Genomic DNA, 25,998 nt, shown 5'->3' on the forward strand with positions numbered 1-25,998 from the left:
TCATGTATCATCTCAGAGAACAGGCGCAGATGCTTCAGGCAATGCGTTCTCACCTGCACACACTGGTTGTTGCTGTCTGCTATCAGCACCTTCCCCTGAGAGGAGGCAGCCACTCCCTGCAGGTTCGTGAACTCCCCTTTGTTTCTTCCCTTTGTGCCTGTGAGACACGAAACATGACCACGTTCACCATGATGATGATGACACGTACGTTTTCTACATGTAAAGTCTATTGGTTACATAGTAAAGGTAACCTGATGCTCAATTTTCACTCCAGCAGTAATAAGCTCTCTGTTGTGTAAACATTTATACTTCACATAACCATGAAACAGACGTCTCCAAACCATATTTACTAGTATTATCTTACTTACATTGTTTTTTGGTCTGTTTTTGGGTAGAAAAAGTAACAATTGCAAATGGACAGCTGTTTATTGAACCTTCTACCATTTTTTGTATTAAAATAATATTTAATACAAGTATTAGTTATTATTTCTTGCTAAATCTGGGTTTTTGTGGAGAAAACGACAAAAACGATCACACTGATGATGTAGACGTCACAAAAACTGAAGCATGTGACATGTCAGGGTTAAAATCATATGAACACAAGACTCAAAATCCTCATGTTCAAGAAGCCGAATTAATCATATTATTATTATTGAGCTTTTGTCACTTTTTAAATTGCTTGTGAATACTTGTTAATCAGCTATTTAACTGAATTTTCCCTAGTGCACTGATTCCCAAATTGTGGGTCACGGCCCCCGACAGGCCGTGAAGATACTGCAGGTGGGCCACAATAATAAAAGAGGATAATGGTAATGGGAGGGCTTAGTTTGGGATATTGGTCATTACTCTGACCTAAATTTACCTCTCCTGTATTGAACTTTGTGTCTCAGTGGCAGGTGGGTCACACATTCGCCTTAACACTTTGAACACGACTGGGTAGCATTAGCAATTTATAGCCAGCAGCTTGTGTTGTTTATGTATTTTGAATAAACTTTTTTTCCCCACTGATAGCTCCTCACAGTGCAGACTACACTTTACATCCTCCTTTGTGGTTTAAAGAAAGTGCTAAGGTTTGATGTACAGCCCTCCGGCTGGGAGCCGGTCTTACCGATTCTGAAGATAAGGTCGTCCTCAATGGGATTCTCTTTCCTCCTCCCTGTGCTGTACATACTGGCCGGCCTCTTGATGGCCTTCTGCTTGACGTGTCCGCTGCCCGGAGACTTGAGCCTCTTCTTAACGCCGTCTGAAGTCGGTGACACGTCAATGGATTTGGTGGCCTTTATCTTAAAGGGGCTCCCTTTGATGTGTTGGTCATATAAGCGCAGAGATAAAGTGCACGTGCCCTCTTTAGGAGCTGTGAACAAGTACTCATAAGTGCCGTTCTTGTTGTCGAGCACGTCTCCGTCACACTTGCCGCCGTCAGGCGAAAACATTTCAGCGGCGATGACTGCGTTGCCCATCTTGCACAGATCTCCATCTTTGTCCTTAGTAGTGATGGTGATGGAGGTGGGCACGCCTACCACACAATGCCGCAGCCCCTCGCCTGTCGCCACAGTCTCGGAGGCCACGGCGTTGGTGGTCACAATAGTGCCCAGGTTGTGGATGGACTTTTTTAGTCCTTCCGTTTCCACGAGGAAGTCCAGCTGGTTGTTCTCTCCGGGCTGCAGCGGAAGCTCCTGGTTGGCCAGCTCGACGAGACGCTCGCCCATCTGCTTCTTCACCAGCAGCACCTCGGCCTCGGTGCCCTGGCTCAAGGCCTGCTCCGTGAAGTTGCAGCTACTGGTGATGCCCTCTTGGCCCTGCAGCAGGGTGTCCAGCTGGGCTTGGAGCACCTACACATGCATGCATCAGGGGGCAGCAGAGAGACATTGAGCTTAGATAAAACTTTATGAAGCTTTCAAAATTATTATTTTTCTTGCAGTTATTCTGTCGATTACATTATACTAACAAAAAGAACATTAGCTTTGCCTTTGTGTCCGTTTTTAATATCAGATCAGGTTATTAGTACTTGGCAATCCTCAGCTTGGGAGCAAATATATGGTATTAATTAAGCATTACAGGGATGTTAGTTTATGAATCTGCTGGTAAATCTCAGAATATAATGCAATAAAAATGTGATTTCTTATATTACCTAATTTTAATTTGTAAATTAGTCACTTTACTACGACCACACTGCTGTTCTTTAATTGCAATCTTCTTTCAGGCACTCTGATAATTAAATAAGGGCTGCTGTGATTGCAATGCTGGATATTCAGATACGCCTCCCATGTGGAAGCTGCCACAGCTTTGCTGGTTTCCTTCAGCTTCTTTCAAACCCACCACAAAAAAAGTAATTGGGACTCAAAAAGCTTACCACCGCTTGCTTGTACAGGTGGTAGAAGCAACGCGCAGAAAACTGTAGGTATCTGATAACCAGATATAAAACACCTTCATACAGAAATGACCTTTTCACTGCAACTGAACTGCAGATAAAGTGTGGGTGTGTCTAAATGCAGGTGTTTAAAGTGGTCTGGTTACCTGGTAACTGAGGATAAGGAACTGATCAAATATCCAGAATTAATCAAATCTTTAAGTCATCCTATTATCTCATTTTACAGACGAACCCTCCTGAGCAATAACGCGCTAACCTAAGCCTCATTTAACCGCTAATAACCAGCTTTACTAACTAGTTGCTACTGTCGGTGTTTACTAAGAGCGCTGTGACAAGCTGAACTCGGGTTTTTGCGGCTGACCCTGCTGCTGATGTGTTCTTGGAGTTCTCAAGGCGAAAAAAAAGTGATTTATTAACATGCTTGACACGCACTTTCCTGCGCCGACGTTTAACGCCGCAAAACGAAAACAAAAACAAAAAGCAGCACATCTTATTTTTTTTGCGCTTGATAATGAAGCGAACAGACTGCGCATGTGTTTAGAAAGCAGCGCAACTTCTGTAAATCCCCCGTGAAACCGAGCACACCTGTGAGCGCTGTATGGGGGATTCCGCTCACCTGTTAAGTTAATCTGGCGCTAAAAAAGTGCGACATTACCGCAGGCTGCACTCGTTAAAGCACCGAGACAAACTCACCGGCGTCCGGCCGTCATCACACTCCTCTTCTACTCCCAGAGACGCCATAGCGTCCAGTGTTTCACCCACACAGCTCATCCGCGCAGTAAAACTAAGACTCTTTGTAACATTGTAGGACGAGAAATTCACGGTGAAGTGACAAAGTGTTTGCGGCCCGGACTGTACTCCCTCCCCGCGCGCGGCACGCCCAAATCAAGAGCGCACGCGGGACACCGGCTTCATGTAGCAGGAGCAGCAGCACAGCTTCCCCGTGGGCTGCAGTGTTGTGACCGATCATCAGCCACTCAGTTGTAAATCATTAGCTGTGCCCATGTGATGCAGCTCCCTGAGGGAGTCAGCAGGCTTTTAACCCAACCGGCTGATTGGCTCATGGGTCAACGCAGCGCACCAGCCCCCGCTCCGGCACCTCCTTCCTGTGGAGGTCTGTGCCATACTGCAAATTTATTTTACTTTCTATTGGATCGATACCAAATACAGGACCAGTCTGGCCGATACCAATACTGATATCGATACTTTTAACTTATTTAGACAGTTTATGCCGGGAGAAACATGACTCATCGTACATTTGCAAACTCTGAACAATTTTAATGACCACTAAATCACATGATTTTTACTTTGTACAATACTTCCTTAACACAACCAAATACACCTTTTAGCTTTTCATTCATATTTTGAAACAGTTATTATTATTATTATTATTATTATTATTATTATTATTATTATTATTATTATTATTATTGTGGTCTCTAAAGCACTTTGGGTCACCTTCTGTTGTTTAAATGTGCTGCATAAACTAAATAAACTCTACATTCAACACACAAACTTATCACATGCAGCCATTTTTTAAAAATACAATTCATCTTTAGAGTATATATTTTTTCCCTTTCCAATAGAATGATCTATTTTAATAATTAACACAATTATGTGGGCTGAATATATATTTTTGAATGTTTGTATATACACTCTAAGAAATAAAACATGGGCTTTGTAAAAATTAATTCATAGTTTTATGTTCAATATACTTAAAATTGTTAATCTTATGGGTATAATTAATATTTTTAAATTTGATTTAATTAATTCTAAACTGTTTTAATGTTAAATAATATTGATATTTCCAATTTATTGAACACATTTAATTAAATCCAAAGAGCCCTTTCCACATCCTTTCTGAGCATGCGCAGAGAATGAAAAAAAATCTTCGCGCATACGCGTTGACCTTCTTTATCTACGCCACAGTGTGCTTTGGCCACATGTCTGGAAAGAGGGATTAATCACGATTCATCCGTTGGAGTTAAGGTAATTTCTTCCTATTTTTAATAGAATATAATTTAACTAGTACTTTGTGATAATATATGCCGTATATTTTTCCGGTAAATATGTGGGCCGTATGTGTTCTATAGGTTAGCACTTTGCTAGCATTGGAAACATTCATTTGCATATTCGACGTTACTGCACATCTGAATATTGTCCCATTTGCGTTTAAAATTTCTTTCGAACTCTTAATAGCACACTTATTTTATTTGTTTTATTGCACTATCAAGTTAGGAGAACGTTAGCCCGAACAAGAATTGGGATACATGTGCAGTGATTGTTGACGAGTCCATACTCGTCTGCTTCACTGAAGAGAACCGCGAACTGCGTAGTTTGCATATCTTTGCGCATCGAGTCTCAAAGAGACCTCTGAAGGTGACCCCCACTTGCCCCCAAAAATAAAATCAAGTATGCTCTGCTTGGTTAGTGCTTGTTTGTGCCATTAAAATTAACATTTGTGCTGCTACGGTTTTCCAGTTATTAATGTTTTATTTTTTCGCGATGACGTCACGGGCGTCAAGCACGCTCCCCGTGCTCACGGGCGCGAGTGAGCGTCCGGGTGATGTAGACGTCGTAGGAAACGCTCGCTCGCACCCGAGCATTTTGTGGCATGTTTTGACCTATTTTGGGCCATTTTCGTGTTGCTTGGGGGGGGGGAACTCTGAATGACCTATTAAATAAAAGTGTAATATCTTTGACACCTAGCGATACAAACGATGATTTTACCAGCACAAACCGACACAAACGGAGCACTAACCACTTGATTTTATTTTTGGGGGCAAGTGGGTCACGTTCAGACTGGGCTGCTCCGGTATATAATGGTAAACGTGCTCACAGGAACAGATTTATGAAATGAGTAATAGAAATTTTGGAGCATTTGAAATTTAACTTCTATTATTAATAAATTTTAAAAGAAACAGGATTGTTCTTAAGTTTAGACCATCTCTGTGCTACCCCTTTGCATGTGTCTCACTGTACACAATTAATTTTTTCTGGTTTTCTTTTTCTCTCAGGTTGCTGGTTGTGGAATTTGGAGCTGCGGAGATTTGAGCTGTGCTCCAAAAGTGCATGTTGAAGGTACCTAATGCTTTCATATTATTTACTTTTTCCTTAATACGCAATTTTACATTTTGAATTCTCTTATTTGGTCTTTTAGGTTATGAATGTGGTGTTGTAAGCTTTGCTCTTTAAGTGTATCTAAAAGGTACCAAATTCTAAAACACTTGAGACTTAAACACTCCATTCTTGGTCTGAGACGCTCATATTCGTGCATTTACAGTCATTGTCCTTGTACTTTCAAAACATGGGGTGGTCTTAGGACTCATCTAAGTCGTGCACATGTTGCTAAGCCCTCTCACACTGTAGAACATGTTATTTTGACTTGTTCTTCTTGTCCTGAAAGCCACATATCAACAAGCAGAGAATACTTTCTCCATATTAATAAACATCTCAAGAGGTTGGAGACAGTAGATTGTGTTTATCAAAATTGTTCTTTCAAAACTAATGTATATGGTACTTTCCAGACACACAAGAGTAGAAAACATTCTTCATGCACGCTAAAAGATTTCAAAAATGAAATAGTGAAAAGAACTGAATTTACAAGTAAGAATGATCTTTCTGAGGAGTCTGCAGATGAAGGGCCCTCTGACTTGCGTTGTGAAGCTGGTGTAGTTAGTGAAAATTTGGAGGAAGCTGTAGTTAAAAACCTTGCCTTGGTTTTGTTAAAGTTGGAGATCTTTTCACATGTACCAACATCAGCAATTGACAATTTACTCGAGGGGCTACATTTTCTATTCACTACTTCTGCTATACCCTTAACAAATAGCTTAACTTTGGCTGTTCTCAAGGAGCATAATATTGAGGTTAGTGCATCACTAGTGAATGAGTTGTGCACTGCATTATACACTGGAAATCCACTACTTAGAAGTATTGCAAAAGGAGGATCACTCGAAACAACATTTAAGCGCAAGAAGTTTTACTATGAAAAGTTTAATGTTGTTGAGCCAGAGGAATATGTTCTAGAGGAAAATGTTCTAGAGGGGAAAAAAAAAAACCTTTCAATATATTCCACTGCTAAAGTTATTGGAGCAGTTACTTCAACGTGAAGATATTGTCGGAAAGCTAGTTGAAAACTATGAAAGGAGTCACTCAAATTCACAACTGCTTACATGTTTTCAGGACGGTGAGAATCAGAAGAACAATATTTTTTTTTCAAGTGAAGAGCTCAGAATTTCATTATGCCTATATATTGATGATTTTGAAGTGTGCAACCCACTAGGAACATCTCGCAAAAAACAAACTTTGTGCGGTTTATTGGATTCTGGGCAACTTGCCTTCTGGTTGCAGCTCAGCCCTTTCTTCAATCTACTTGGCACTGTTGTGTAAAAGTGAATTAATTAAATCTTTTGGTTATGAAAAAGTACTTGAGCCTCTGCTGCGTGATTTAGTCAGACTTGAGAAGCAAGGTTTATTCGTGCCCCTCCTTGGTTCGGTTATCAAGGGTACCGTTCAGTGTGTCGTTGCTGATAATCTGGGGGCCCATGGGCTTGGAGGATTTGTGCAGATTTTTTCAGCTAATTATTTTTGTCGTTTCTGTACAGCCCAGCTTTCTGATATAAATACGTGTGAGGTAAAGACAGGATCATTTGAACGAAGAACAAAGGAAAATCATCGGCTTCATATCAAGACTGCTCAAGAACAAGGTGTGAACTGTTTAGGTGTAAGAAAATCGTGTGTTTTAACGGATAACCTCTCGTATTTTAATGTTGTTACTGGTTACCCTCCCGACATTGTGCACGATTTCTTTGAAGGAATCGTTCCTGTCGAGTTGGCCCAGTGTATTGACCTTCTCGTGTCAAAAAAGTATTTTTCTCTCGAACAACTGAACAATCGTATTCGTTCTTTTCCTTACAAGGAAGGAGATAAAACTAATCGCCCCACTGTGTTATCAAAAGCTGTAAGTAAGAAGAAGAGACGTTCTCTTTGGGGTAACGCACACGAAAACTGGTGTCTTATTCGCTTGCTTCCTTTTATCATTGGACCAAATGTCCCTGCTGATGAACCAGCCTGGCTGGTTATTTTAGACTTAAAAGATATTGTCGAGCTTGTAGTAGCTCCTGTTCACAGTCTTCAATCTGTTGCATATTTGGAATGTAAGGTCTCAGAGCACCGAAAGCGTTACCAACAACTATTTCCTAACCAAAAACTGATGCCTAAACACCACTTTATTGAGCACTATGCAGAAATGATCAAATGTTTTGGTCCTCTTGTCTCGTTATGGACGATGAGATTTGAGGCCAAGCATAGTTTCTTCAAACAGGCTGTTCGGAACATCAAAAGCTTCAGAAACATAGCCGGCTCTTTAGCTCGTAAACATCAGTTAATGGTTGCGTATAGAATGCTTTGTCCTGATGATGAAAACTCTACAGATGTTACTCGCGTGACAGAAGTGCCGTTGGATGTCCTTAAAGACAATGTTGTGAAAAGTATCTCTAACAAACATCCAGACGTGACTGCTGTTAACTTAGCCACTGGCGGTTTTGTGAACAATATTCAGTACAAAAAGGGGATGATTGTTGTGCACGGATCATGTGGTGGGCTACCAGATTTCTGTGAAATTCAACATTTGTGCATTATTAAAAAAGAGACCCTCCTTATTCTGAAAAGACTAAATTCATGGTACATGGAGCACTATAGAGCTTTTCACCTACAAACAACAACAGATGTTGTTGTTGTATCCATAACAGAGCTGGCCGACCCATACCCGCTATGCGACTATGAAGTGGGACACTTGCGGATGGTCACCTTAAAAAGATATATTCACATTGGTAATTGTTTTATTTGTTTTCACTCATTGTTAGGTAAACAAACATTTGTGGCAACAAGTAAGTGTATTTTTTACAAATAAAAATGTCATGTTCTTTAGACTGTATTGAGTAGTGTTTCATGATCCAGGAATTATCTATGTATGTATTTAGAAATATTGTCTGCTGGACAGTATTTCTTAAAAAAATCCCTATGGATAATCTATGCACTGGTCTTGTTTTTCAGCTTGAAGAATGGCTGCTACTTTGAGGGTGATACTTGGAGTGGACAATTCATCCAAGTTGATGCTTCCTTCTGGAATCCCTGGTTCAGTGGACATTTTAAAAGAGGAAATACAAAGACAGTTTGGATTGACTGAAGATTTCAGGCTTCAATATAGAGATGTTGAGTTGAACAATGAATACATGAATCTAACCACAACTGAGGACATTAAAGACAAGAGTACAGTCAAAGTAATTTACACTAATTTAAACTCTGCGCCGTCCACTGTGCCCACCACAGCACCCACAGCTGCCTCCAGAGAGACATTACCAGAGTTTGATGCACCATCCTTGCCAGACACTGACATCCTTTCCTCCTCAGACTCCAGTGCCTCTTGTTCATCTCTTCGCTTGCGGAAATGGCCCTTAAACTTTCCAATACCAAAGTTTAGTTTTGATGTGGAGTTTCAGTTACACAGAGCCCAGCAAGAATATGAAAACAATGGGACTCTCTTAGACCCGAGCCCAAAACTCAAATCTGACATATTAGATATGTTGGCCTCAGAAATTGCAAAATACAAAGTTTATCCATCAAGTGGAGATATTGATGATGTCGCTAAAGCGTTAATTCAAAAATATCCCTTTCTCAAAGAGACCGGATCTGTGACGGGCTGTGAAGGCTGGAAAGTAAGCCTAAAATACAAAATGGCCAATTACCGGACAACACTGAGAAACATAGGGTGCCCAGAGGTGGCAATAAACACTCTACAACACAAGAGAGAACGAGAGAAGAGTCCACGTCGAAACAACGTCAAAAAGCCACGGAAAGCAGAAGTGAACTTTTTACCACAATACCCTGCAGGAGAAACGAAGAAAAGTCTGGAGGAAGAACGACAAGCACTACTGATTGAGGTGAAGAAAACAAACAACGATCAAATAATCAAAACAAAGATGGATAAGACATTTGCACACAGAAGAAGAGAGGTGATTGAAGAGATGCCATTCATCGCAGAGTTCAAGAGCAGATGGCCGGCCCTCTTCAAAGTACCTGAGGTATGAGTTTGAGTCTTGGTTAAAAACTGTCCGTGAACAGAAAAGTACTGCTACAAAGCTGATGTCACCGAGCTGATGTCTTTTCAGCTTAGTGCAGCTAAATTGTGTTGTGAGAAGGGCAGCTCCAATGGAACGAAAAATTTTGGGAAAACAGGACGTTGCTAACATGATACACGTCAGAGTTTCCTTTTACAACTAAAGTGCAAAATTTGTGCATTTTGTGATTTTCGTACTGCATGGGTGAGGCACTCTTTTGCAGCCACCTGACTCTGCCGGTCCATCTATAAATGTTTTGGGTGGCATGTTGGAATAACTTTTCTGTCGATTTAAAAATCTTTTTTTTTTTTTTTTTTTGTAATCGTAATTGATTTTGCACATTCCCATCTGATTAATCGATTCCCCCCCCCTCCCCCTTTTTTTTTTTTTCTTTAAATCAAACCTGGACAGCACCAGAAGTTTTTGTCTGGGATTAGATCAGGTTTGGTCTGGATTTAGTCCTGTTTTTAGCTGAACTATTTAAAAATTGTATTTTTGAACTTTGTAGATCAATGCGGAGTTCACCCGAATCACCACAGTTCCACTGCTGTCCACATTCATGAGCAGTCTTGACCAGTACTCTGACCAGTTGATGAAGATTCTACGAAAAAAAGGAGGGGAAACAGCGCGGCGGATCACAGCAGCGTTGTCTGCAATTTCACAGGTATTCTGTCTTGTTAAAATGTTCTGTAACTAATAGATTAGTTGCAGGTTGATCTCAGGTCTGGTTATTAACCTGTATTTTTAACTTTCTTGGGTCATTTTCTGCTTGTTCTCTCTTGCGTTATACTTCTCATCTCGCTTTTGGCTTATATTCTGGATTTGGTCCTGACACAAAGCAGAACTAAGTAACTCATGCCCCTAGAGGCCATAAGTGCCGCTGCTGGCATTGTAGCTTTTTTCTTTTCTTTTTTTGTTACTCATTAATTGTCCAAAGGAATAATTAGCTACACTGAGAAAAGACAAAGGCAGAGGACATTTCACATTTCGCCACAACTCAGTGACACAATAGATTATTTTTTTTCACTCAAACTTGGTATAAATACTGCAAATGTGGTGGTAACCCGCATACCTCATATTAACGTGACAGTGTGTAGTTTTTGTCATTAATTTTTGGAAATATCTATCAAAATGTTTTTGATTCCTTTGAACAACACTCCTATGCAACAACACTTTTCTTCCTTTATTCGGGTGGTACACCACGCTAAAGCTGCATTTTCCATGACCCAATGTATCGCAATCAGTGTAATTGGACTCATAACTTATCATCTTTATGGGAATGAATTGGTAAGCTTCTCATTCTCTAACACAAAATACTACTTGCTTGCAAAAAGCATGTTTAAAATTACTTAGAAACAATTATGAATTGGTTAAACAACAATAAAAATTGACTTAAGTTCTGTGGGGGTCTCTAAAAACTTCAAAAAAGTAATTGTGCTGCATGTGTTGTTTTGTTTAGAGTTCCCGAATCGAAGTGAAGCGTGAATGCATCCTTAAAGCTGTGATTATATACCTGAATGAGAACCCTGAAAATCTCATCAAAGAGTACATGGTAAGTTTATTTTTAAAGGGATATTCCACCCCTCAGTAAAATTTTGACTGTCATAATTCCCAGAGTTTTGTAAGTTGAAAAGTGTATTTTCTAAACAAGCCCAGGCATTCTCCTGATCTGGCAGCAATCAGTTTTCTTTAAATTAGCTTCCAACAATAAAGTGCATGGGAAATACTAGGATTTTGTTTCCATTCACTTAAATTGTTTTATGCAAAACTAAAGAAAATAACCTTGGTCAGCAGAATATTGATAATATTATTAATGCATACTCCTTCTGCCCTCTGTCCATGTTTCATGTATCTTCTTCTTGGTCTTTATTTGGTGATAGTCTTAAATCCACATTTTTCTTTGGTCTGTTCTCCTCAGTCTCATTCAGAGATATGTGTAATTAGGGTAGTGTGGACCATTTTAACTAAAATGGAGTGAATAGATAGATGATGCGATGACCAAAATACAACGGATTTAAAATATTTCTGTCTTTCCTGTTTTCAGGATGTCAATGTGATGGAAGCTGAAGAGCTCGAGAGGATGGATTTGGGTGTTTATAAAATAATCCATGAAGGAGCACAGCCTAATGACTCCCTTGAAGATGTTGGCATCATTATCGAGAGATGCACCGTCTTGCCGGATCTTCTCGATGTGGCGAGCGGGTGTGCACTTTTGTTTGGGCTAATTTACTGTCTCAATCTGAGTTACCCAAAGCCACTTCGCTACACATTTGAGTTCTTCCAGAAGGTGCTCATGGGACTGGAAGACAAAAAACTGTCTAACAAAATACAAGTGCTGAAAAACAAACTCTGCCAAAAGGAGACGCAATGACTCTTCTAGATCGAAATGTCCCCCAAAATAAGTGCTCTGTTTTACTGTTTAAAAGTTTATAAATATGCATATGTTGATCCTTGTTTATAAATATTTTGTCATAGCTTTTAATATTTAAGAGATTTACTGAATGCCATTACCACATGCCAATGCCACTACACTGTCACTTAGTTGAAACTGGAAAGTTGTTTCAGATGTTTACATTTTATTTTGCACACTTCATATAATGTTGCATTATGCAGTGTTGTTTCCCTGTTTAAGCTTTGCCTCATTGAAGGCTTTTGTTCAAGTTGTTAAAGCAACACAAATTTTTTTGTATTTACACTTCATATTAGTTCTCGTGTACCAGGTTTCCATTGTAGGTCAAGGATCTTGAGTGTTATAAATGTGAAAAGGTTCTAAGGTTGTCACCTGTACTTTTAATTTAATTAAGATTTAATTAAGAATATTTTGAGATTTGCTTTATGCATTTCTTTTATTGTAAAATTTATTATATAATAGAAAACTTATAATTCTGAATCTGATTTTTGGAACTGGGGACTAAATTGTCCAGATTTACCTTTTTGTGTCACTTAAGTATTTTCTGTAATTGCATTATACAGTGATTTTTAAGTTTCTGTGGTAAATTTGTGGATCTGACTAATCACCAATTGTATTGAATTTGACATCTTACGGCACACTACAATGTCACTTTGTTGAAACTCGAAAGTTGTTTCCAGTGTTTAAATTTTGGTCATGCACTTTAAGCATTTAATATTGCCTTATGCGGTGTTGTTCCCTGTAGAAGCTTTGCCTTGTTAAGGCTTACCGTAAATAAAGTTGTTGATGCAGCACCCTTTTTTTTTTTTTTTTTTTGCATTTACACTTTATGTAAGCTTTGGTGTAAGAGTTTTCTATTGAAGTGCAAAAATCTTGAATGTTCTAAATGGTAACGTGTGAGCAAGTGTAAAAAGGTTCTTGAGTTGTCACCTGTACTGTGTAATTAAGTGTTAGACCTTTGCTGAAGACCTCTGAAAGGTCCAAACACCTAATTACAATGTATAGATGACAACTCAGGAACCTTTCTAGACTTGTTTTGTTGGTACCTAAACATTTAGCATATAGATGAAACTATTCATTAAATCATAATTAATCAAATTAATTAGGTCCAAAGCACAATCTAAATGGTGCCATTAAATTCAAATTAATATTGTCAATTGAACCTAAAGCAATACAGTTAATAAAATGAACAAGGTGTTTAAATTCTAATTAATGGTGTTAAATAGTAACAATGAAAGGAAAGCTGTTGCTTTTAATGAACAATTTCACTTCTGATATACATCACCATTGAAATTGCAGATAACAACCATATTGATTTATGTTTAATTGACCAGGTTTTGTGGAAAAGATTGCCTTAACTTTGTCAATTAAATCCAACGTTTTATTTCTTAGAGTGTAGTCTGGAGGCAATCTGACTGCTGAAGTAACAACTGTGATGAACACTTTGGAGTGGCTGGCACATTACCTTCACTACGACATGGTTATTCTTTGGCTCACTGAATGGCAGTGACAGTGGGCTCTGTCTCTGTCTACCTTCATTTGGCAACTAAGTCACATGACCACAGGACAACAACAAACACGGTGAAGCAAAATGTGCCTGCATGAGAGGAGCGGTGTTTGCGCCAACATGTCTGCTGTCTGATAAACGAGAATAATCTACTGAGCTTACAGCAGAGAAACAAACAGACGCATCAATCCTCTCGTGTCAGTATTGGGCCAGTAAGAATACCAGTGTTGGTACTGATACTATCTATATTATTTGGATAGCCCTGACCTGTTGAAGAATCTGTGACGGGGGAAAAGATTACTTTAGTCTATGCTCCAAAATCTCCAGATCAGGCTCATTTAAGTGCTTCACATTTGTCCTATTTGGTTGTTACATTTTAGCCAAAGTCCCAGCTGTGCTTCACTCTGCACTCACCTTTTGCTTGAGGCCATAGTTGACTTCCAGCTCCATGAGTAGAACGCTCTTGCGGACATTGAGGGTCTTCTGCAGCTCATCGAAGGTCGCGTGGATGTCGTCCTCGATGGCGCTCTTCTGATTGGTCAGCTGCTGAAGAATCTCTGACAGCGTCTGCAGGGCTGAGTCGATCTCTGGTAACCTGGAGGCAGTCGAGTAAAATGTCATGGTCGTGTGACAGAGCTGGAAAATCATCACTGCAGTGCAATATGACAGTATTTACATAATAATATTGCTGCTGCTGCCTACCTCTTCTTGACAGCATCTAGCTGGTGGTGCAATGAGGCCTTGTGCTGTTCCACTACGTCTTTAAGAGGCACGGTCGGGTGCTCTCCGTGTTCGCCGCTCGTGCACTCCTGACACATGGCTGTCTCACACGGAGGACAGTAAAACTCCATCACCTACAAATCAGGAAAAAGCAGGGATCTGAATTTATAATAGGCTCGAGTCATAGACCCATTTATCCACATTAATGCTGAGGAAATAAACCATCTTCCTGATCCTGCATGCTTACACACTCCTTTAATGTCTCCATCTCACATCTGCCAACTCTGCATCTCCAGACTCAGGAGTCCTGTCCTATTTCCTGCTTTTGTTGGGGACACTGTTCTGCTGCGTCACTTTATCAGTCTACTGCACAAACTCTTGCCCATCAATAAATAATGTTCTTTGCTTTAAAATGATCTCGACGTCTTGAATCACGGCACCGTCAGCTGGTTTGATATTCTGCTCCACGCTGAAATACCCAGACAGATGTGGACGAGACTGCTATGAAATTATTGTGTACAGGCATGACAGCCGCTCAGATTATGAAACATAATGACTTGGTGATCTCCTGACTTCACCCTCAGCTCCACTCTGAACATCTATAACTATAACATCTATAACCCTAACTAAATGTTAAAGCTGACTTTGCTGTCAGGTGTCAGTGCGAGGAGCTCTTACGCTGCCTCCATGGTTTGGGCAGGAGAGTAGTTGGCCTGTAGCCACAGTGGTGATGTTGTTGAGAGCGGCGGCCTCTTGGCTGCAGCTGCCCGGCGCCCGCTGCAGCACGTCCATCAGGTTGGTGATGAAGAAGTTATTCTGCAACGCCGCCACACCCTTCTCCGGCAGGATTGAGGTCTGGCGGCACACGGGGCACGACAGTGTGAGGCTGTGGGCCGGGATATAATTCTGCAGGCACCTGCAGGAGGACAAGAGGTGTATTAAAAAGGTTGTAGTTTCAGGTGCTTTATTGCCTGACATAAAAAAAAACTCTTAAAGCTTTATTCTCAGCTTTATTTGTCCTTCAAGTAAAAGAAGAACAGAGCAGGTCAAAATCCTGTCTTTGAGACCATCTAGTGGTTGGAACGATTATACTCTGACAGTGATTTGCAGCAGCACTTATCAACGACATCTGTGCAATGTAGTGTATTCAAATGCAATGACCGTGCCATAAATCCTGTCATTGTGAAGCTTTTAATGTGCGCTTTATGACACTGACACCATGTCAGAGAAGGTGTTGATTAAGTTGCAGCAGAGTTATAAGAAGCACCCATCATGTAGCACTGCCACGTTACCCAATTATCTCTCCTAATGTGTGTTAGAGGAGATAAAATCATATTTATCAAATCTATTTATTCATCTCAGGGATTTCCCAGTAGTCACTGACCAGGAAGCAGGATGCAATGTGAACCAATCACAAACTCAAAATAAACAATAAAATCTCTTTCATTAATGACTAAGGAAAATGTGATTGGCATAAAATATGTATATACTGAAATTCCATTAAATGTAGTGTTTTATATTATACAAGTCAAATTATTTAAAGTCAGTATATATATTTATATTTTTAATCCAGTAACACCTGCACGAGTAAACAAGCACAGCTAGAAACTACACAGAGAGGCTACAGTGCTACTCACTGCGCTGCCACCATAAAAACGCCAGCTTCCTGCTCACAACCACAATGAGTATGTAACTTCATCCAAAGTTATATAAAAATACAATAATAAATAAAGTACAAGAAAAACAAACATGGCAGAGAATACTTTAAAATCCTGCCACGCACACAAAACTAGTCTACCAAAAAAAAAAAGAAGAAGCCACAACTACTTTTTTTTTTTAACAAATTAGTTTGAAACTGTGTTTGCAGTCAGAAAGACACACATGTAGGCAAAGTCAAAGGAGCTTGCAAAGAAAAGCGTCTGGACTTCTTTAAGTTACTTGAAGACGTTTCACCTCTCATCCGAGAAGCTTCTTCAGTTCTAAGGTCAAATGTGGAGAGTCCCAGATATAAACCTAGTGGGAGTGTCCCCCCACAGAGGGACAAAAGGGCCCCCTGATGATCCTCTAATCGCCTGAGCCAAGGTGTGAAACTGGGTGTGGGTCCCAATATTTTTGACCTTAGAACTGAAGAAGCTTCTCGGATGAGAGGTGAAACGTCTTCAAGTAACTTAAAGAAGTCCAGACACTTTTCTTTGCAAGCTCCTTTGACTACGATGACCTGGATGACTGAGAACCTTCACAGACACATGTAGGCAAACTTTACCAAAAACATGACCTCCTTGGTGAAGGTAATCATCATTGTGTTATACGAAATTTGTTCGCTCACATCCCTCTCCACATCAGTACTTAATAAATTCAGTCCAACAAGAAAATAAACGACAGCACAAGTCTTTTAAAAAAACGTATATGTGAAACTATATTGTTTATGCATGTAGCTGTTGTGCTTTTCATTCAGCTCATCTTAATTCTCCTTTATTGAACTACATTTACTGATATCATCAATGACACATATGTTGTCCATTGTGCAGCAGTCTTATTTTTACATGAAATAAATAAGCTCGAGGTGAATAAGAAAAAGTGTTTTGTCACAGCTTGTCTAGCCTCCAACAGACTCTTTGTCGGTTTGCTGAGGACGTAATAAACAGTGACCCAAAGATGATCATCAAATCACATGTAAATATAGTACATGACGGCTCATATCAGCTTTAATCTAGTCAAACAAAGGTAAGTGGTGGAGCTGAATATTTTAATGTTCATCCCAGCGTCTATGTGTGAAACACAGTAGTTATGCACCACAGAAAGAGTTAGAAATGACTGTATATTGTTCAGCTGCACACTGATGCTTCAGAAACAACCAGAGCAAAGAGGCAGGCGCACACTGTGAACAGTTTGTCTTTTGTGTCAGAAACAAAGGCTGCTTAACAGCAAGGATGACACCAACACACAGGAGTCAACAGCAGCGATGCAGATCTGTCTCCTAAAATAACGCACAAGTTTAAAGCAATGAGATATCCATTTAAAAATCTGTTATTATTATTATTACTGCACCGTTATAGGCTGCATCATGTGTCTGAAATCATAAAACAGTACAACACTTACAGCACTTTGGAAACTCCACTCACCGCTCACAGAAGGTGTGCAGGCAGGGCAGGACTTTGGGGTTCTCGTAGCGGTCCAGACATATGCTGCAGATCAAGAACTGCTTGTCAATTTGGCGGACGACAGGACTGGGGATAGTGGAGCCTTCACTGGCCATCCTAAAGCTCTGGCATAGAAGTCCCTCTTCCTCTTACCCTGCACCCTGCGGAGCAACACGGAGGGAGAACAAAACCGGTGAGGACGTAAACACAGTGGCATCACATAGGATCAAACGCACAATGAAGATCTTGTGGTGGTGAGCGGGACTCTGTGGGGCTGCAGAGATCAGAGTTTGAGGCCGAAGGCAAAGACAAAGTACTTTCTTCCTTCCACAGAGGAAATGCAAAAATACACAAAGAGACACATCAATCGGCGCCTGTGACCAGGCAACTGCAAACAGCCACTCAAACAGGACATGAAACCGTGTTGTTGTTCTTTAAAACGCACACACACACACACAATTTTGTGCATATATATATATATATATATATATATATATATATATATATATATATATATATATATATACAAATTGACTTTACCACATTTTTATTATTTAAAATATTTATTTAAAATAAGCAGACCGACAATAACACTGAACTTGTGTGATGAGCTGCCGGATTTATGGCAACAGCTAGATGTGTAAAATATATATATATTTATATTTTTGGGCTTTTGATCCTGCAAGTAATGCAATGTTTGCAATTTCCCCAAACCATGAGCTGGATAAATATCAAGGCAAAACAGTGCATGTGGCGTTTTCTTTTGATGTTGCTTAACTTAAATAGCTTAAAGGCAAATCCCGCTCTGCCACGCTGGTACTGGCACAGACGCTGACATTTATATATCAGATGCAGTACGTCTGCTCCACATAACATAGATTTCGTAAATGTCATTATGAAGATCTTTAATGTGCCTCCACAAAGTCTCGATTGCGTGCAGCACACTTCCTAATTACTTTCACGAAGTTATGTGCAGATTATTATTTATTTATTTATTTTTTAAGATTACCGGAGTGCTGATATTGTTAAAAATAGTCTGATTCAGGGGTGTCAAACATAGGGCCCGGGAACCAAAAACAACCCAGCAGAGTTTCCAATCTGGTCTACTGGACAGTTTTGGAAAATGTGAAGAAAGGGATAGATTTTGGACTTTTTAATGTATTTTTGGGAGTTTTACAGCTTTTCCTTTTCATAAAGTCTTCCCTCATTTCCATTCATAATACACCAAAGTAACAGAAGAAACAATTCAGTGACAGAACCTGCCACTTTATTCACTACTATAGAAATTTCTGGGTTATTTTGATATATTAATCTTTTTTTATATAGTACTTTAAAAAAAAAAAACATTTTCTGTGAAAAAAGTTGCTCTTTTTTAAATTACAGGTCAGCCTGGGAAGTGAGCTACAAGAAATCTTACAGTTTACAGATTTATTTTTTACATTTTAAGTCCAAAAAGTCACGAAGACAAGATTTCTTTCATTTAATAGAGCAGTATTTCTCTGTTATGCACTGTGAAAATTGCACTCCTTTTTGTAATACTAAGATATTTCAGTTAAACATCTCTACACTGACAGAAAGGAGAGCTTCACTGGTCTGGCCCACTCAAGACTAATGTGGGCAGTAAGTGGCTCACAGCATAAAATGAGTTTGGCATCCAAGCTCTAATCAGTGCACGGTCAAGAAAATAAATGGTCTCTATAGTATAACACATATTTATCCTGTGACCCCTGTGGTGGGTCTCAACCCTTATGTTGGTAACCGCTGCAGTAGCAGAGCAGCACCTGAGCCGCAGATGTGTTTGTCATGAAAAGGCACTTTAAGCACTAAATATTTGATGATGAAGTGAAAGCAAGGCACTCTGCGTTCAGCACACATTAGTCAAACTACCAAGACAGCCGAGCAAAACTATTTCCAACTCGGCCCTCTGCTTTATCCCAGACAGCTTCTCCTGGCATCATTTTGTCCCTGCGATATTCCTGTTACATTATCCGGCAGCTAACTTAGACACGGAAAGTGTGTCAGTGCTTTTATTGTCTCATCACATTCAAGTTGGCCACAGAAACAGGCCACCTCTGCTGCTGGGAGGAAACCCCGAGGGACTGCACTCCTTTCTACAGTGCACGCTCTTTCTCCTCATCCCGTTTCCACTTAATCTCTCTCCTTTAGATACACATCTTCTCTCATATTCCTCTCTGGAAGCAGACGTGGGAGCCTTTAATGTTTTAAAGAAGCTCTCAGGCAAACTTCTCAGTATGCTAGGTGAATGGAAGCAAGCTCAGTGTTACTGCAACTGAAATAAAAGCAGCAAGTTATCAACTGAGACTCATCACCAAGCTAATCTATCACTAAGAGGATGACCTACAGCAATTCGTTTGTTCAGAACATAAATGAAAAGACACAGAAAATAAAAGCATCTGACAGTATTCCAGCACAGACGTGCACGAACACAAGAGCTCAGATCTCTCTTAATAACTCACCAGCTCCACGGAGCAGATTAAGCAGATGCTCACAGCATCAAATATGGGACTGCTTATAAAAAAATAAATAGATATGTAAATCCTGCAGAAAGCCACAGCAGGAAAACAGAAGCAGCGCCGCGCTGACGGTGCACAAGGTCGCAGCAGTCCCACAGCGCTTCACTCTTACATAATCAGATCCGCACCAGCTAAGCGGAATAATTCCTGCTGGATTGAGCCGTCATCCCACGCACAGAAGAGGGCGCACATGACAAAAAGGGGGGCGTCGCAGCAGGAATTTATACCAAATCAAAGCATCTTCTGTCATAGAAAGACTGTGAGAAACACTCATGCACAACAAAAGTGATTCCAGGGCAACAGCAGCTATTCCAGAGAGTTTCCTATAATCATAAGAGGATTATTAAAAACTTACAGTGCTGCATTCACGGAACGATCAACAGGCGTCATCCACACAAGTGCACTTCAAATGAATGAAACACAGACAGCCTTCATCTTCTGAATCGTCCTTCAACTCTGACAGGAAATGATGCTTCCCTCCAGGTTGCAACAGAGAGCCAAACACGAGACGCCAGTGTGTGTGTGTGTGTGTGTGTGTGTGAGAGAGAGAGCCAGCCAGTGTTTATGGGCGTGCACACACGTGAGCAAAGTTAAGGAGGAGCAGTTCAGCCGGATTGTATTTCAATTTTCTACATCATGTCTCCCCGCCCGCCCTCCCTCCCTCCCTGCGTTACTTTCTCTCCTCCCATCACTTGCATTCCCTGCTCGGTCTGTCTCATCCATTCATCTCCCTCCTTCCTCTCTGTCTGAAGTAAATGCTGCTTCACTGCAGCGCGTGAGTAAGAAAGCGCAGCATCCGGAGCATGTGAGCGAGCACTGGCTGACGCCTGGTTACCTAACAAATGGGAAAAAAGGGACAGCACTTAAGGGTCTCCGTCACAGCCAATAGAGATGAAGCCACAGGGATGTTTCTGCGTGCGAGTGTGCGTGCGTGCAGGCTGCTGACTCACTGTACATGCAGAGACTGAAAATGAGCACAAGGAAAAGTCACACACTGTATACGAAGAGAGGGAGGAGAGATGACAGAGAGTAAACATTGCAGAGAGAAAGGAAGTACGGTGAGACGTGTGCTTCAAATGTGGACACAAACGACACACTGCCTCTCCAGTTTAAGAGACAGAAATAGAGATCGGTGATAAAACGCTGAGGTGAAACGCATTTTCTGCCTGTTTTTTCTCACTGCACTGCAGCTCTGTCGCAGCTCTTTGGTCACTGCTTTCTGCATACGCAAGAATGGATGACTTAAACAATGACACAAAGCTTTAACCTTCAGACAACCTCAAACACCGACCAGTCTGTGGACGTCATCTGGGGGGTTTTCCACCAAGAAAACTGGAGGCAATTTGAGTATTTGGTCAGTAAGAGGACAGATTTAAAGGCCTAATGGTGGGTGACTCCAGCAGGTCCGTCACCGTACTCTCTGAAAACTGTTCAGTGGTTAGAGAGTGAGACAGAGAGAAACCACCAGCTTTCCAATTAGTGGATGGCCTGCTCTACTGCCAGTCCATCACAGGTCCAGCACATAGAGCACATTTAGAATCACCAATTAATTCATCTTGTCTCTAGACTGTGGGAGGAAGCTGGAGTATCTGGACCGATAGCAGTTATTTTGCTTCCTTGGCACTAACAATTCTGAGGGATACTGTGTTGAATACACATAAAAAACTGGCTGCAAGTACGATGTTACATGATACTTGCAGCACCCCCCCTTCAGTTCTTAAATTTTCTTATTTCAGTTCCACGTCAAACACAGTTGTGTCGATGGAGTTTTTTCACAGAGTTAAGCATGCCTGGCAGCTCCACAGCTGTTCCAGTGATCTCATCTCAGCCTCTGCCAAACTCAGTGAGCTCAGTCAATCAGAGGAGTGGGACGCAGAACAAGAAAACATAATGCGGGAAAAAGAATGAAATACTGTGTGGGTGCAAACCAGTGACAACAATCAGTCTTTAAAGCTCCATCTTAGATTCAGCACTATGAGGGATAAGGCCGTGTGATCTTATATGTTCTGTTCTGACTTGCAGCTCAGTAGCACTCGGACCCAAACCTATTCCTTTATTTCTGGCATTAGATTCACAACTAGTGCTCATTCTTTATCGATACTGAAGTTTATAAAGTTTGGTTGTTTCTGTGTTTAATGTTTTACTCTTTGACTGTACTTAGCTGCTGTATGGATTTGCTGTCCTTCTTGGCCAGGACACTGTTGTAAAAGAGATTTTTAATCTCAACACTTTATTTTCTACTGGTTACAAAGATACATTTACTAAATCAGTCTTTGGCCGAATGGACAGTATGCTATATGGCAATTTTTTTTGCTGAATTTGGCATAATTTCTATTAAAGAAGATTTTACAATATTACCACACATATCATTTAAAGAAATCCGGGCATATAATAATAAAAAGAGTTCTCCACGATCCTAGTAGTGTTTAAAATCTATTCACTGAGTGGTCATAGAGGCTGCCTTCGATTTGGATAATGCAAATCACAGCCAGCGAACATGCCTTAAAGGCACAGACTGGTATCAAACCTGTCTTTTAAATGTTCAAACTGATGATGTATTTTTGATGCTCTTAAATGCTCGACTGGATCAATAGTTTTTGTAAACAAAGCAGAAAAATGCAGATATTTTCAGTTATGGTGAGCAGTTTAACAGGTCACATGGCTTACTATTTTTAATAATCCATGTAAATCTCTGCAATGATGCCTTTAAACACACTGTGCAAACTGAAAGACTGCAGCATTACATTGCTAAGATTTAAGGAAGGCAACATCAGGTTACATCAGGCCTGACTTGAAGCCAACACACAGGAGTAAATATGTCAGATAACCTGTTTCAGCTGCTCTAATGTTCACGCCAACACCATTATCCCTCACAAACAAATAGCAGCAAAGCAACTCAAACTCAAAAACATTTCAAACTTCTACAGGAGAGATTAGTAGAGAAAATAAAGTTGTAGTTTTGAACCATTTCCACTCACTCACCATGACGAAGTAGAAACACACACTTGTGTTTACTGCATTTTACTTTATAAGCTGCTTTCTGTGTTACCCCGCCGTCTAACCCACAGTTCTTTCCAGAGCACCGACCTGAGCTGTTTCCACCGCTTCTCTCGGTTTCTAAACACACAAAACGCTGCACAGTGACGACACTGCACAGGCTGACTGATCGCTTTCAAATTGCAAACAACAAGTGTGAAGACAACAAAGATGGTTCCTCGATTTTCAGTAAGTATGACCACAGTGTTTTGGTTTGACACACTTCACCTGCCCATTACTGAGCTATTAATATCATTTTTATGATGGAAAACTCATTAGTTTGTCAGGTCCAAGAGTCCAGTCACAGGTGGGTTCACTGTTGTGTCGGCTGGTTATGAAATCGACTGGGGGGGGGGGGGGGGGGGGGGGGGAGAGAGAGAGAGAGTCCACAGAGCTACTTTACTTCTCCTTCATCCAAGATCAGTAAATTGAAGTAAATTTGGAGTTCAACACTCGTAAAAAGAAGACACATTTTGAAAGAGGTTGTGTGAATTCAAACTTGGTTAATACTCAGTGTGATGTTAGGTGCAAGATAAGCCATGACACAGTCAGCATATCAAGCACATTTCTCTGCATTACGTACAAGTCAGGAAAAAAAGGAAGCGAGTCCCGCTCTGTCTGATGTGGTTCAGAGGTGGGCCTGCTATCGCTTTCCAAGCTTTTATGCTATATGGTAATATATAGAGTTGTGCAGGGATTTCACTGAATTCTGGAAATGTTAAATGTGATTTGGGACAGACATCCTCTCTGCTTTTACGATTAGCCTTCCTTTTTGATAACGTGTTAGTTAGGGCTCAGTCAGGTGACACTGAACCCTCCCTTAGTTATGCTACAATAAGTCTGGGCTGCTGGGAGGGGTTCGCATGATGCACTGAGTGTTTCTTCTTCACTCTCTGTGTGTTTTCTACATTTAATTATTAGTTATTATTAATCTCTGGCTCTCTTCCACAGCATGTCTTTGCCCTGTCTTCCTCAGCCGGTCGAAGCACATGGCCTCCCTGAGCCTGATTCTGCCGAAGGTTTCTTCCTGTTAAAAGGGAGTTTTTTCTTCCCACTGTCACTAAAGTGCTTGCCTCACAGGGGGTTGCCAAATTGTTGGGGTTTTCTCAGTATTATTGCAGGATCTTTACCTTCAGTATAAAGCAGCTTGAGATGACTGTTGTTGTGATTTAATGTAAATTAAATTGAAGTGAATTGAATTGAAGGGTCATCAGGATTCATTTTGTGTTAAAGTATGAATGTTTCTGTAACTTTTTCCACGCATGTCCTGCAGCTGTGAACTTTTCTAGTCATTACCCAGCAACACTAACTAGTACAAAGTCTCTGTGTTGATGTGATTTGAAACAGCACTGAAGCATGCTGTGTGCTGCATATGAGAAAAGGTTTCTTTGGACAATGATTCTCCTGACTCTGTCTGAAGTTCATGTGTGAAAACAGCGTACGTGTGTGAAGACTTCCAGCCATTCAGACCCTATTATAGAAAAGTACCAAAACAAAGGTCACTGGTCTTGCTCGAGTTATTTGAAGCAAACGATCTATAGCCCTTTTCATTACAGATCGACTCGGCACGGCTCAACACAGTTTTTACGATTTTCCATTAAGTGGTATTATCTGGTCCCAGGTATTTTTTAAGTATCTACTCGGTCAAGACTCCAGGATGCTTCTAGCAGCGGGGATTCCCAGACAGATATGAAATGGTATTGCTCGTCAACTCAGGTGACCCTGACGGCTCACATGTGACCTCAACAGCTATACTTTATGTAAAAAATACCATCGGATTCAATGAGTTGTGGAGGTAAATAAAAAAATAACATTTTCCCATCACTTCAAGCCCTCATGTTTTTATGAGCAAAGCTACTTGCCTCCCAGCAAGTATAAAGTGCTTTTACGTTCTGTTTTTCTGAAGTACACTGACGACATTTTGCCGTTAATGCAAAAGACGCTGAGTTTATGAGCAAAAATGCACCATGCTAAGGCTTCACATTTACTGCACAAACATGACAGTGATGAGTAAGTACAGAAAAGGCCGTCCTTGCTTGTCTGTCTGCCATCCATCCATTCTGGGGACATGTGGGATGACTTTAAATTTCAAAGAGACATTTAAATGCTGGCTCATTAAAGTCGAACAAGCACACAAAAAAAGACCTGGCAGTTTGGACTGACTGCAGAATGACATCATCCCATTTATGGTCTGGTCTGTAAATGGTCTGTATTTGTATAGCGCTTTATCATGGCCTGCATGACCATAATGACTACTTATAGTAAAGTGACAAATGGCCTCCCACTTAGCTGCCTGGCAACTGTCTTCATTATGCCTGAAATCACTGTGATCACATTCAGGAGCAGACAACATGGACAAAGACTAAGCTGACTGTGCTGCCTATAAAGTACGGACTCCACGTTTGATTATTATACCTTTTATTGTTTATGTGTTCAACTTCGTTCCCTCTCTTCCACTTATTGTATTTTAAGCCATGTTTGCACGCAAAGCCCGGAGGCTCTGTTTGCTCCGTTTCAGAGGAATTTGGGGCTTTCCGTGCTTTTAATGCTGAAAGGGGTGAATTATGAAAAGTCTCTCATGTTTTCACCCATAATCTAAAGCATCCACTGGGGGCAGGATGATGAGAGATTACAGAGGCAAACGTACGTCTTCAGGGTGAATGTCCTCTTATCCAGTTCCACATCCACCAACGCCACCACAAATTTGAAAACACAGATGGTTAAAGTTTCTAAACCTTCTGTTTGGGCAGATTAAAGACATTTTTCAGCGTGGGCAAAGTGTCATTTGGAGAATTGTGGATTAATCCTTTTGAGAATTAAGTTTACGTTTGTTTTTTGGCTGATCCAACTTGGATTGTCTTAAGAAAACGGAGCTCTGAATAAAGAAGGAAACTCTGTGTCGCTGCGTCACTCTGCTGTATATCTGCCAACCACGCACCCTGGGGACACGAGATAAGACAATGCTCTGTGTGTCAGAGTGTGCGTGCTAACGGCTGACCTCGAATAAGGCTTACAGATGTGGAAGGGCACGGCCGCTACAAACTGTCCATGGTGCACATCTGTCAGGCAGAGCTCAGTGACGCTTGACTCAATGTGCAGACAAAACACTCTCCCTCAGTGAATGAGTGACAAGACAAAAGAGAAAGCTGGTTTTTGGTTTGG

At 40.7% G+C, this 25,998-nt stretch overlaps 2 protein-coding genes across 6 annotated transcripts in view; one reads left to right on the forward strand and one right to left on the reverse strand.

Moving 5' to 3' along the window:
- The window catches only part of trim2a (tripartite motif containing 2a), a 38,255-nt gene that overhangs the window by 5,721 nt on the left and 6,536 nt on the right, over positions 1–25,998 (reverse strand). For 3 of the 5 annotated variants that reach the window (XM_087841656.1, XM_087841658.1, XM_087841654.1), the window contains exons 2-7: positions 17,249–17,427; positions 14,805–15,042; positions 14,109–14,260; positions 13,821–14,001; positions 1,109–1,832; positions 54–157 (exon numbers count right to left, since the gene is read on the reverse strand). In XM_087841656.1, coding sequence (XP_087697782.1) covers positions 54–157; positions 1,109–1,832; positions 13,821–14,001; positions 14,109–14,260; positions 14,805–15,042; positions 17,249–17,382 — 1,533 coding nt within the window. In that variant the 5' untranslated portion in view covers positions 17,383–17,427. Of the gene's footprint in view, positions 1–53; positions 158–1,108; positions 1,833–13,820; positions 14,002–14,108; positions 14,261–14,804; positions 15,043–17,248; positions 17,428–19,743; positions 19,896–20,155; positions 20,410–25,998 lie in introns of those variants that run through there. The other 2 variants (XM_087841655.1, XM_087841657.1) reach the window with 2 other exon arrangements.
- Positions 8,871–12,686, forward strand: LOC148102488 (uncharacterized). The gene is made up of 4 exons (XM_087841653.1): positions 8,871–9,453; positions 9,998–10,153; positions 10,949–11,041; positions 11,534–12,686. The coding sequence occupies exons 1-4, from the start codon at positions 8,953–8,955 to the stop codon at positions 11,858–11,860; spliced, it is 1,077 nt and encodes a 358-aa protein (XP_087697779.1). The 5' UTR covers positions 8,871–8,952; the 3' UTR covers positions 11,861–12,686.

The sequence above is a fragment of the Neolamprologus brichardi genome, chromosome 6, assembly GCF_056152115.1.
Source record: "Neolamprologus brichardi isolate AB-2024 chromosome 6, ASM5615211v1, whole genome shotgun sequence".
Lineage (NCBI taxonomy): Eukaryota > Metazoa > Chordata > Actinopteri > Cichliformes > Cichlidae > Neolamprologus > Neolamprologus brichardi.

Bases quoted from the DNA above. Each gene is read 5' to 3' on its own strand.
- LOC148102488 (XM_087841653.1), top strand. From the start codon at position 8,953: ATGTTGGCCTCAGAAATTGCAAAATACAAAGTTTATCCATCAAGTGGA. The intron at 10,154-10,948 runs GTATTCTGTCTT...TGTTTTGTTTAG, and splicing joins CGTTGTCTGCAATTTCACAG to AGTTCCCGAATCGAAGTGAA. The intron at 11,042-11,533 runs GTAAGTTTATTT...TCCTGTTTTCAG, and splicing joins ATCTCATCAAAGAGTACATG to GATGTCAATGTGATGGAAGC.